General features: G+C 43.5%; 1 protein-coding gene and 1 pseudogene across 1 annotated transcript in view; both read right to left on the reverse strand.

Annotated features, from left to right (window-relative positions):
* PDZD2 (PDZ domain containing 2) overlaps positions 1-13,481 on the reverse strand; it is a 188,905-nt gene that overhangs the window by 21,522 nt on the left and 153,902 nt on the right. Inside the window, exons 11-15 of the mRNA XM_066616956.1 lie at positions 11,331-11,553; positions 9,009-9,126; positions 5,712-5,844; positions 2,063-2,147; positions 389-483 (exon numbers count right to left, since the gene is read on the reverse strand). Coding sequence (XP_066473053.1) covers positions 389-483; positions 2,063-2,147; positions 5,712-5,844; positions 9,009-9,126; positions 11,331-11,553 — 654 coding nt within the window. The remainder of the gene's footprint in view (positions 1-388; positions 484-2,062; positions 2,148-5,711; positions 5,845-9,008; positions 9,127-11,330; positions 11,554-13,481) is intronic.
* On the reverse strand, positions 2,408-2,529 carry LOC136642778 (5S ribosomal RNA; annotated as a pseudogene).

Below are 13,481 nucleotides of genomic sequence, written 5' to 3' on the forward strand. Positions count from 1 at the left end.
AAACAAACAAATCTTGCCCATTCTATGCCCCTCCCCATATTTTTTTTTTCCTTGTGCCACTACTGGTATTCCCTTTCAAACCTTCTCACCTTTCAAGTTTTCTGATAACATTTGGATTTAGGTCAAATAATTATTTATAGTTACACTCTGGGGCTTGTTTACCCAATCAGAGGCATTTAATTCAAGGTTATTGTCTTGAGATAATAAACTGTCTACATGAACAAGAAATTCTGATGTGTTCTCAGCCACTTCCTCTGGAGATGCACTGGCAGTGGATGCAAATGGAAGGAAAAAATGGGTTTTCTCCAAGCAAGATATTTATCCACTTAAGTTACCCTTCAAAAGAAGATCAGATTAGTTTGAATTTTAAGTCCTTTACCCGACTTGCTGGCTCCAAGAAGCGCTTCATTGTCCAGCTCAAGGGTGAGGAGGCTTCTGTCTGTTTAGACTTCACACTAGGGGATGGACTCTTTGGCAGATTCCCTATTAAACATAATTTGGTTAGACAGCAAAGATTTGAAGTTGCAAAACGAGATGCACAATGTGTCAGCCCAGCTGGGTAAGGAAAGTTGGCTTTTCAATATCTTATTATGAACTTCTGCACAATAGCATTGTTAAGTCACTTGCAGGTATTATAAACAAGGGTGGCATCTCTCCTAGAGGGCAGGAAGCCTAGCTTCCTTCCATTTGCAGAGGGAACCCCCAATGGCAGAAGCGCTTGTATGAGAAAGAAGAGAATTATTTAGCAGTGTATAGAGCTGGGGTCTCCTTTCATGGTGTATTGCAGTGTTTCCCAACCTGGGGGTTCACAGCCTTCAAGGGTAGGCATGCACATTTTCAGTTGGGATGCATATCTGCTTAAGGAGGGTTGTGATCTGACTAGGGAGCCATAGGTGCTGTTAGTATGGCACTTCTGGGTTTCACTGCTGCCAGCAAATACACATAAGTAAAACAATTTTTAACTCACATGTGTTTGGTGGCGGCAGCAGCTGCTACAGCTGCCCCTCGTGCCACTCTCGGGGGGGGGGAGACACCACTAGTGATCAAAATTGCAAAAATCACAGTTGTTAGAAATAATACCATCATGTTATATATCAGACAATGTGTGCTTTACAACAGAATGCAGTGAAACAAGCCGGAGTGAAATATCTCAGTTCTATAAAAAGTTATGGCCAAAAAGCCAAAAATACAACTGTCCTTTGTAACAAAAACTAGATTTCCTTAACTGAAAATGGACCAATGAGACTGATTGTTCCAAGAGCCAATGAGATGTTAACATGACACTGCATGGAACCAATAAGGTGTTAATAAGGTGATACCTGGGGTGGTGACACCACTAGTGACCAAAATTGTGAAAATCATGGTTTTAGGAATAGTACCATCATGTTATATATCATTCGATGTGTAATTTAATGCAGAATGCAATGAAACAAACTGCATTGAAATATCTGTGTCCTATCAAAAGCTATAGTCAAATAACCAGAAAAAGAAAACACAGCTGGCTTATGTAACAAAGTGGATTTCCTTAACTTAAAAGTGACTAGAGTCAGAGTATTCTGAGTGCTAAAAAAGTGATATTATGACACAGCAGGGAACCAATGATGGACCAGCACACTCTGCACTAACTGTAGTTTCCAGATAGTCTTCAAGGGCAGCCGAACGTAGAGCACACTGCAGTAATCCAGTGTGGATGTCACTAATGCAAAGACCACTGTAGACATGTCTGCACAATTCAGATAAGATCTCAGTTGGAGCACCAGCAAAATGAATGTTATGCAATATTATCCAACAGCACACAGAGCAGAATGTTCATCCTCCCATCTGCCTATGAGGATCTTCAGCCCAGCCTTCTGAGCTACTTTATTGAGGCAGTGATAGTCACCAACCAGATTAAGGGTCTCTGGTATTGGCTGAACTGTAACTGACTGTTAGCAATTGTTGTAATTTGCCCAATTAATTTTGGATGGAGAACTCCTTGTATAGAATACACAGAGTAAAACATATGTGGACATAGCTATGGTGTACAGAATGCCTTTAACACTGAAAGCAAATGAACCCATACCTGTGGTGTGAGGTGAAGACAAGGCATCTTTGCTTTCTCTCTGAGTGGTGCGTGCTATGGCTTCATCCATCTCCTGTTCAGAAACCTAATATTAAGCAAAAATATATCCTAATGTTTAGGAGGGCTTGGACCATATGGTTTGCATGCAGGAGGTCCTAGATTCAATCCCCAGCACTTCCAGGTAGGGTAGAGAAAAATTCCTGTCTGAAATCTTACAGACCTTGTGCCAGTCATTGTTGACAACAGTGAGCTAGACAGCTCACTATTTGACTCGGTATTGTATACGTTCCTGTGCTGTACCACATGGTTGGTTGGCAAACTTCAGTCTCGAAAGACTATGGTATAAGCCTATAGCACCCGGTATTCCCAGGTGGTCTCCCATCCAAGTACTAACCAGGCCTGACCCTGCTTAGCTTCTGAGATCAGACGAGATCGGACATGTGCAGGGTAACAGTTAAGTCAAAAGATGTTCAAAGTGTACAAGTCTGACTAGAGATTTGGAGACAGCAACCTTGAGGTGCTGGTGATGGCATTGATGTACTCTTAATTTTTGCAGAGAACTCATGTCATGATTAGATTAATTGTCCCTTCAGTTCAAAATTCTCTTGACATTACAAACGGAGACTGGTCAGATATTACAAGGAAGTTAAAAAGCATGGCAAGGTGACAATAAGTGTCCTTCATTAATCCTCCACACCTGGGGCTTGCATGACTAAAGTGGCAAATGATCACATATGGTACCAAATTAAAAATAAATATTAATTTAGTCACAATCTATTTTCAAAAGATAATTACATTTCAATAAACATGCATATCACCAGTACCTCCACTTCAGTGCCATTACAATAAAATGAGCGAAATATAAGACAGTGGAAAGGTAACTGCAATCCTATGCATGTCTACTCAGAAGGAAGCCTCACTGAGTTTAATGGAACTTATTCCCACGTCATTCTGTACAAGACTGCAGCCTAAGGGCCAAATCCTATCCAACTTTCCAGTACTGATGCAGCCGTGTCAAATGGGGTACGCACTGCATCCTGCATTGAGGAGGCAGTCATGGAGGCATCCTCAAGATAAGGGAATGTTTATTCTCTTAACTCAGGGCTGCATTGTTGCTGCATCGGTGCTGGAAAGTTGGACAGGACTGGGTCCTAAAGCCTAACTGAATTCATTGTCTGGCTGAGTAGAGATGCATAGGATTGCAGTCAGTCAACAAGAAGTTAGCATTCATTGAGAAAAACAACTACTAAACAGATGGCATAATTATTTAGGTATTGGTTTGCCTTCTTTTACTTTAAACTGTGTGTGGATTTTTATTTTGATATCAACTTTAATAAAATGTATTTTTAAAGAAAACAAAAGAGAAATTGCTCTGATTTGTGGTTAACTTGCTTGTTTTATACTTGCCCACCCAATCCCTGGATACTTCCTACCCCCCCCCCCCAAGAAATGTTATACAATATTTAGTTTAAAATGTGGGTACTGCAAAGGAATTGAGGCACATAACAAATGCTCTTTGTTTGTTTGTGATGCCAGTGTAAATCCAGGCAGACCAGAAAACTGAACTTCCTTGAACAGAGAGGAACTGAATGCACCCCAAAGCAAATTCAGCAATTTAAATGAGGTTTCAATGTCACTTTCACTCAGAATTACGAGGAAACAGGAAAAATGTATTCCCTGGTATTAGTTTTGGAAGGGTATAAAAAGCCTGAATACCAGATAGCTTGGTAACAAAACATACTGCGTGATGGAATGTGTGGACTAACTGTGAAACAACATGACTGTTTAAAGAGAGATGCCTTTACTTATTATACACTGGATGGCTTTCTGTAAAACGATGCACAATGCGATGGCGTAGCTGGAGAGGGGGTGGAGCACTCAGCCTGGCAGGGAGGTGGGCGAGTGGCCCCCTCCCTTTGGAGCCATTCCCGGTGGGGGGGGTAACAGAGCCCTTTCCAATAAAGACACCTTTACGTGCCAGAGGAATGAGCTACAGAGAGGTTTGGTGGAATTCCCTGAGTGGGAGGTTCACAGTGTAAGTAGGAGAAAAAGGGGACAGCACCAGAAAACCCCAGAGGAGGAGGCAGCCTCGCTCAGGTGTCTGAAAACAGCAAGTTGCTACATATTTAATTTGATTGTGTTTATATCTTAGGGTCCAATCCTATCCACTGCTGCCGCTGCTGCTGCAATGCAGCCCCAAAATAAGGGAACAAATGTTCTGCTACCTTGAGGAGACCGCTGTGACTGCCCCCCCCCCCCGTCGCCACAGCAGGATGCAGCGCACACATTGTTGGCATGGCTGCATCAGTGTTGAAAAGTTGGATAGGACTAGGTCCTTACTCTTCCTCCAAAGACCACAGGGTGGTGCATAGTTCTTTTCTCTTTCACTATGAGGATTGGTTAAAACATTTGAACCAATGGTTTTCCTCAGGAGCAAGGGCTCTTCATGTGCCTTACTCAGGTACACCAATTAAAAGAACTGACTGAAAGGAATATAAATATGAGTTGAACCACCTCATGGCTTGGCCCTGAGGAAGGCCATTAGTTGAAACACATGGGGCAATTCTCATATAATAAATTTCTACTTTCCAGTGCCAGCTTGGGACCCACTCATTTTCCCCCTCATTTTTCCACAGTGTAAAAGCCACCACTGACAAGTCAATTCCCCAAACTGTCTATTTTCAATATGGAAAGGGGCACAGAGCAAGGCCCGTTAGATCTTAAAGCATAGGGAAGAAAGTGTCACTGAAGAGTGTCTCCCAGGTAGGCAAGGCCCAAACTGTTTAGGGCAGCAGTTCCCAATGTGCGCCACAATGCCCTGTGGCATTGCAAAGCATTTGCCGGACCTTCATGGGATGCCCCTTGCCTGGCAGGGAGACCATGCCACACAGCTCCAAACAGAGTTCCAGAGTGCAGTTTTTGTGCGCTGGAAAAAGCCCTTCTACCCACCCCAACCCTCTTATCTCTGTTTGAAGTGGTGTTTCAGGCCTCTGAACCTGTAAGTAACTGGCAATAACATCATCACTAGACATCCAGGAGCTCCATGCGACATTTGCAGCATGAGGGGAAATAGTGTAGGGCATGAGGGCAGCATGAGTAGGTTGCACAGTATACCCTATTAAAACCAGTGGATTTTAAGTAACCTACTCATAAACAATCTTCTGTACCAGAATTTCCTAGAACTAAGTTTAGTGATAATCTATGACAGTGTTTCACTATCCTCTGCCAAACCACTTCACATCATCCACATATCCAAAGTACCACAGGAAGTAACTAGTGATGACATCATTACCAGTTACTTCTGGCTTGGGAGGCCAGATGAAAGGCAACACACACCAGTAAGAGCCTAAGGGTGGACAAGAGGCTTTTTGAGTGCAGAAAAGCAGGCTTTGGATCCTCCCACCGCTGTTTGTTTTGTGTCGTGTTCCTGGTCTCACTGCTGGGTGGCAAGGATCCAGGGGTCCCGCAAGAACCACCAGACACCACGTCAAGTACAGCTGGTGGTACCCATACCACTGGTTGAGAAACACTGATCTATGACCAAGTTGCATTAGTATCCTGATGCAACAGAACTGTTTGTATGTGCATACCCATTTCAAGTAGTTTGAGACACAAGTTTGTGGGTCAGCAATGGGCCTTTTCCCCTTACCTTTGGGTTGGGATGACGGCTAATGATGAGGCTGATTGGGCCCGGACCACATTCACTCAAGATAGCATAAGCTTCGCTCAGAGCTGCATGTCGCAAACTGACTGAATCCGCTTCCAGGATCTGATCGCCTCGGCTGAGGAAAAAGACACCCAGTTTAACACACCAGATATTAACACCTGCCAGATATTAAACAGAGTCATTACAACCTTTGCAGGAGGCAAAGATACACCACACTTGATGCAGAAGTTGCTACTCTCCAGTTTCAATTACAGCTTGGTCTGAGATTTACTAGAGATGGTGGGATTTCTCCCAGATCCTGTATGCAAAACATAAAATCTGCCACCAAGCAATGGACACACATTAGAAACAAAAGAACTCCAGCAGCCTCTCTTTGCCTGAAATAAAAGGTGGACAATGCAGGCTATGGCCTTTATCATTGCCAGCAACACAGCAAAGATAATTGTCTTCCTCTGCTCAGCCTGCGCATGTAGAAGCTCAGTGACAGAAAACATTATTTACATTCAGTAAATCCTAGTCTAATCTTTGACATTTCCAATTAAAAGGAATTCAGGTAATAAGGGTGGAAAAGACCTCTGCCCAGGAGAGCCCACAGGAGTCACAGCAGAGCCACCCAGGGCTATCTCAAAGGGTGGAAGGGTCAGGCAGGTGCAGCAAAACTTTAAGTATCCCAGTCCCAAACCTTTCAGGATTTTAAAAGTGTACTGACCACAGAAATAAAGAATTGCAGTTACCCTGCACATGCCCGATCTTGTCTGATCTTGGAAGCTAAGCAGAGTCAGGCCTGGTTAGTACTTGGATGGGAGACCACTTGGGAATACGAGGTGCTGTAGGCTTATACCATAGTCTTTAGAGACTGAAGGTTGCCAACCAGCACACATCCCTTACCTTAACTTGTATGACTTAACATACTTCTTTACAACAAGTCGTTCCCCCCCCCATCAGCTAAAAGACTTGGATCCAAACTTATTAGAACTATTTTAGATCAGAATATAAGGAGGGGGGAATGGGGAGAAGTAATGCCTATTTTGCTCCTTCTTTACTTGAAGGCTAGAGATCCCAGCAGAATCAAGATGGCTCAAGCAAAAAGGCCTGCAAAATGTTAATTTCAGTTACTTCCCCCTGCATACTTCTGTGGTATTCAGACATCTGGAACTGTTCAGGCACAGGATCATCAGAGATTATCACTAAAACTTTCTCCATCATCACCCAAAATAACTTTTAAGGATTTTGACATAATCTTCTCATTACTATTATTATTTTTTTAATATCAGAATCTAGTAGGATACCTAATTTAAAAGTGATTCACACCCAAGATCCAATCCATTGTGAGTAATGTAGCCTGTGTGCAACCAAAATGTCTAATTTCCAGTCACAGAAAACTGAAGACAAGCACCACCCTATTTGCTGGGGATTTTTTGTCCAGAATTAAAGCCATGTAGTTCTTTCAAGTCTTTTCTATTTTAGGAAGACAGACTTATGGTTTACATTACTTGACAAACTGAAGTGCACATCCGTCATTATTTAACAGAATACCAGTTTTCAAATAGCCTGCACTAAAACTGCCTTATACAAACAAATTTATGAGACTGTTATACACATTGGGCCCACCAAATTAATTAAAAGCATTGAGAGTTAAGTATTTCACATTCCATCATCTCTGTATTCCTTACAAGGACCCTGTAAAGTAGGCCAACGTCATCACTCCCTCATTGCAGATTGGAGGTTGCAGTGCTGAGGTGAGAGAACTAAGGTGGCTAAGGCCACCTAATGACTTTGTGGCAAAGATGAGAACATAACAGACACTTCCTGGGTCACAACTTTTAGCAATAGCTTAAGACTCTTAAGGAAAATCATCTTTGCTCTTAGTTGTCAGGTGTGAGATTAACTGTTAAAATATTCCAGTTCCTAGCTTAGATTAATATCTATTAATACCTAACCCCCCTTACAAAAAAAGTACTTAAGTTTGAATACTGTTTTACATGGTGCAGTGAAGACAGCATTCAAGTGGAGAAACTTGGGTTCATGTTTTCCTTCCCTTTCCCTGACCCAAATTTACCTGATGTGGATAAACGTTCATGATGGAACCACCATCAGACCATACATGCTGCCATGGAAATGCATGGCAGTGTCCAGGGCCAACAGGAATAATAGGAAATGTAGTTCCCATGCTTCCTGACATCAGGGAGCACATCTGTATATTTTTGTAGCAGTATCAAAGCAAAGAACCAGGGCTGTGGTTCCCAACCTTTTTTGGGATGCTACCCCCTTAAGGAGGGTAGCAACCCAACCAGGGACTTGTGTTCAGCAGTGGCAGCAAAATCTGGAAGCACTGTACTAATGGCCCCTACAGATTCCCAGTCAGGTCATTACCCTCCTTAAGGGAGTAGGGTCCCAAACAAAAATGTGCATGACTGCCCAAGGGCGTCCCAACTCCCAGGTCTGCAAACACTGGTCTAGGGTGAAAAGAAGGCCCTGTTGTAAACCCTCCCTACCCCTCCTTGAGTACATTTTGAAAAGGAAAAGAATGCTGATTCGTGGATGGCGTTAGGGATAGAGACATGACATGACATGTCCCCATGACATGGGCTCTTGATGACATCATTGGGAATGCAATAAAGCCTTGATTGTTAATGGAACCCCAAATTTAAAACAATTTGAATTCATTTTAAATGGGCTTATTAAGAATTGAAGATAGACGAGAAAATTGCCCATTACTAAGTTTCTTGGGCAATGTGGAATACATTCTACAAAGTAGCCAACTTTGCAAAATGTATGCAGGCTGCAGAATTCATCTTTCCTGGGGATGGAATCTGGGCAATCATAGCACAGAAATTTCAGTCCCTACGAGGAGCAAAAACAGAATCAATTACGCAAAATGTGCAAATATACGCACAACTGTATTACTTTATACAAGTCACAGAATGCTGTTTTTCTTTTGCATAAAATTTAGGTAACTGAAGAATGGGAATTGGATTTTTAGAGCAGAGAATCCATAGCTGCATCGCAACTGAAAATCAGTTCATTAGATGGTCCTGATTCTGTGTACCGATGCACCAATTATTTGGACAGATGTTCCCATGCTAAGCTGCTGCAGGCTCTTCACTCGCTGGTAGATCTTGATCAATCATTTTTGCATACCTCCAGACTATGTTCCACTGTAAAAGATGAATTACACTACACAGAAATTCCAGGACACATTTCCCAAACAGATATACACATTACATTGGAAAAAAAACTGACATCAGCATAATTTTTGCTGTTTCGTTCAGGACTAACCTTAACCTTCCATCCATCTTGGCCACAGATCCTGGGGCCAGGCTGTGAATATATATGCCTGGAAGGCTATTTTCCAACGTGAGACAACAAGCACCAATGCCCAGCCCAACACCTGGTTCTGTGGTAAAATAAAGAGCAAAGAATGGGAACACTTCAACAGATTCTACAAGACAATAATCACAGGGGTTACAAGAATTGTTAAGCATCCTTATTTGTAGGCCAACCATAAAACTGGTTGATCAGAAAGGCAAATTCAATTTGTTGGACTCAAGTCTAGAGTGGGTTCTGAAAGGGTATCAGACTGGGATTCAGCCAGTATACCACTTCCCTCCTCTGGTCAAGGGAGGCAACTACAGGGAGACCCTTCACATTAATAGGCTAGAGTGGGTCATGTGATATTTCCTAACTCCTATAAGAGCATCTGAGCTATCTTCCTCACTAGCTTGAACTAGGAGACTCTGCTGTGTTGCTCCTTGTTGGCTTTGCCTCCCCTTACCCTATCCTCAACAAGAGCTAGGTCTGACAAGAGAGATGCAAACACTGGAAATATTTGTCCTTTGACAGTTTTGTAAAGAAACTTTGGCCTCTTTTGCACACAGAAAGCAGCATGTGATTCCTTCTGCACAATCAATGCCATCTCATGTGGTGCTGGAGCCAGGCCCTGGAGCAAATTCCTACACTGGGCTCACCATGACATCGCCCAATGGTGCAGTTGGCACTCCCACTGCCACTGGTGCTGAGAGTTCAGGGGTTAGCCCAGCCAAGGGGGTCCTCTGATGGACACAGCCCTCAGCCAGTGCCCGACCTGGTGGCTCCCCAATACCACTTGTGATCCCATCACACTAGGAACAGTTTGTGAATTAAGCAATTAATGGTAACTTAATCATGAGATCTCCATCATATGTATCTTTTTTCAGGACCTTCCCCCTCCTGGCGGGGTGACAATCTGATGAGAGAATGCCACACACTTGGTTCTTCCCACTTGGTTGCTGAATTCACACATATTCTCCAGAGTTACGGGATCTCAACCTGAAGAAACATTTCCTAACCAGTGGTGTGCGTTTGAACAGACATGGTTAGGCCAACATTTGGCTCCTTCAATAAGTTGTTCAACCAAATTGTTGTTTCAGAATTCAGCAAAGTATTCTCAGGTCATTTTTAGCAAAACTTTGCTTTAAGATATCCCTTTTTGTTGGATCAAGACTGCTCTAAGGATTCTTGCACCAGATTTTCTCTTAAAAATAGGTCTGAGAAACCAGTGGGGAGTATAAAAAATTCACTGAGGTTCTTTTCAACTACTGACTTTCTGTTCGCTTCTTTTTTTCCCCACAGGTGCACAACTGCTCCAGAGCAAATCTAAATGGGAGAAATCCCCTTACGAAGCCCTTTCCTGCCAACTTCCTACGTGTCTACATATGAAAAGTTCCCACTCCCAAATATTAAATCATAGAATAGGCCCTCTAAGTGCTATGTGTTTACCATGAACATTCTTCAGAAAAAATTATTAGGTTTAAACAAACATACACTCCCTATTTAAATCAGATTGAAAAGATTTTCATTCTCATGACTTGTTTGTTTGACTCATATCTCTTTTTGAAACTGGCACCCTCAAAGTGGCTCACATAAAATATGATTCTATTCAAACCAACGTAATGATAACATAAAGAAACTGGGCCATTTGCTGAACATGGGGAAGGGGGCAACAGGAGGAACAACTCTTGAAATGATGCAAGAGACCGGGTTGCGATGGTATCTTCACTGTATCCCCTGCTCTTGGCTCCCTTACACAGAGGAGATGCTCTGGCACAGCTACTGCAGGGGGGGATGACAGTCAAGCTGTTCCAGGAGCAGGTATGTAAAGGTTCATATTCACCTGCCACCTGACTCTTTTGACTGGGAATGGTGCGGATGGAACTGGAACATTCTGCATGTCAAGCATGCGCTTGACCACTGAGGTATGGCTCTTCTCCGCATGATATGTGGAACTGGCAGCTAGAAGTCATTGTGAGCAGGGATTAAACTTGAAATCCCCATTCAGTCACAAAGCTCATTGGGTGACTTGGGTACACACACACAATTCTGTTAGAGATTCCCTGCCAGTTGACAGAAAAAAAATTTGCAGGGTGCCTTCCATGAAGCTGTTAAGATGGCTTCAAAACCAATTTATGTTACTGGCAACGCTCCCACATATTCTAATCTACAGCATAAACTTGTCTACTCTGCTGTTCCTGCTTTTCCCCCCTGAAATCTTGCCTACAAGGTTTCTCTGATTTGAGAAATGGTTATTTTAGCCAGATAAATAGTTGACTGGTGTCCTCAAACCTTTATTGAGAGTCACCTCCATGACAACCCGGTCCTTCGGTCCCGGCCCCTTGCGACTTGAAGAGACATCTCCATCCTCAGAGGCAGGCAAAGGAGTTCCTCCGCTGGCACCGGAGCTCGGGGAGCTGGATCGGCTCAGTAACGTGGGAGTTGGACAAGGGGTGAGGCTCGGGCTACGAAGCCTGGTTCGTACTGTGAGGGTCACCACACCTTTCTTGAGTTGCTAACGAAGCAAGGACACAATGTCTTATTTTCACCATTATTGTCTCCTGATAAAATAGGTAAACATACATCTGAATAACACAAATATAAGAGAGAATTTCTAGTACCTCTTTTTACACTGTGAGCCCCTTGGGGACAGGGAACCACTAATTGATTTATTGTGCTATGTAAACCACTTTGTGAACTACTGTCTACTGAAAAGCAGTACAGAAATATTAATAATAATAGCACCAGCTGCAACATGGAAACAGGAATCCTCCCCACATATTATGCATGCCCTAAGCTGCCAATGAATAAGGAGGGCAATGAAAGTGGACCAGTCTGCCATGTCCCCTATATCAGTGAGCTCACTGGCCACACTCCCCGAGTTTCTATGTAGTTTGCAGTTTTCTGAAAAGGCAGCACGAAATACAAGGAGGGTTCCTCGATATGATGTTGAGCTGTTAACCAACAGTGTTCCACAATGCATGCAGAAACTCTCTCCATGTTCAGCACTTCCCTCTGTAGACAAGCATCAAATGTGCAGAGCCCCAGGGAACATGACTCTGTTGCTGTGGGGGGGGGGGGGGAAGTTGCACTATTTGCCACCCTGAAGACTGCACACAGCGCGCAAAACTTCTAAAGTTCTAGCTCCTTGCTCATGCAATTACACTGCCATGTGGTGAACTGAGAGTCGGCCACGTGAAAGGCAGTCATCGAAAAGCTGCTAGGCTTTCCATTTCACCACCTAAGTACTGTAAAACCAAAAGTAGTCATGGAAAAACAGTGGAGAAATGTGACACTTCTGTACCAAAATTGATCATTGATCCCATCAAACATTAACACAGCTACCGGAAACCATTACTGCTCCTATGAACATTTTTCCAGGTGCTGCTATTGAGTATATTTCTGCTATCAAATTTTGGGGGGGGGGGTTAACATCATGGAATGAACATGTGGCTAATAGCTATGGTCTTGTTCCTGTGGAGCTTTCCGATATAGCACATGTGTCAGGCCTGGTCTACTCAGCCGGAGAGTGAGGTGAGAATGAAATGGTGGAATTCTGCAGTAGCAGACTGTATCATTTCAAACTGCTGAAAAAGATTGTATCTTTTGAGCTTGTAAAAAAAAAAAAAAAAACACCTGTAAGAGCAGAGGCATTGCTGGGGGGGGGGCAGTGCACTAAGTTTTGCAGAGAGCCTTCCTGCAATGTGCAAGCAGCTCCTCTCCTCCCCTTTGGAGCCATGCGCGGGGGGGGGAGGCGAATGGCTCCCAAGGGGAGAGGGAGGAGACGCTTGCGCACTGCAGGGAGGCTCTCTGCAAAACTTAGTGCACTGCCCCCCACAGTGACGACTCTGTGTAAGAGGCAAGCACCTTTTTAATGCATCAGCGGTGGTATAGCTAGAGGGGGTGCAAAACCATAATTTTTGCAGGGAGCCTCAGCACAGTATACAAGAGGCCCCTCCCCCCTCCCCTTCGCAGACATTCTGGGTGGTGGGAGCAAAATGGATACCTCTGTTTTGCTCCAACCACCCGGAATGGCTCCAAAGGAGAGGGGCCGCTTGCATGCTGTGCTGAGGCTCCCTGCAAAACTCAGCGCTTTGCACCCCCTCTAGGTATGCCACTGAGCATCAGTCTTGCTGGCATCCATGCAGAGCCATTTCACACAAGAAGTTGATGCTGAGAATGAAAACCTATCCGCAAAAGGATTCATGTGGCACTTAGTTTACACCAGCGTTCAAAGTAACCATTATGGCAAATTTTTCACATATTAAAAAAGTTGTGCGGTGCATGGCAACTTGTTTTATTTTCACAAAGTGATCAGGTTTGAAACATGCCATACAGTGCCACTCTAGTGAACATCAATTTAAACACTGACTTTGTTTTTAGTTCTGTTGTGGCTGTGCTATCTGAGAAATCTGTCCTGAATTTCCACAAAAACATCAGTCT

This window comes from Tiliqua scincoides, chromosome 2, assembly GCF_035046505.1.
Source record: "Tiliqua scincoides isolate rTilSci1 chromosome 2, rTilSci1.hap2, whole genome shotgun sequence".
NCBI classification, from domain to species: domain Eukaryota; kingdom Metazoa; phylum Chordata; class Lepidosauria; order Squamata; family Scincidae; genus Tiliqua; species Tiliqua scincoides.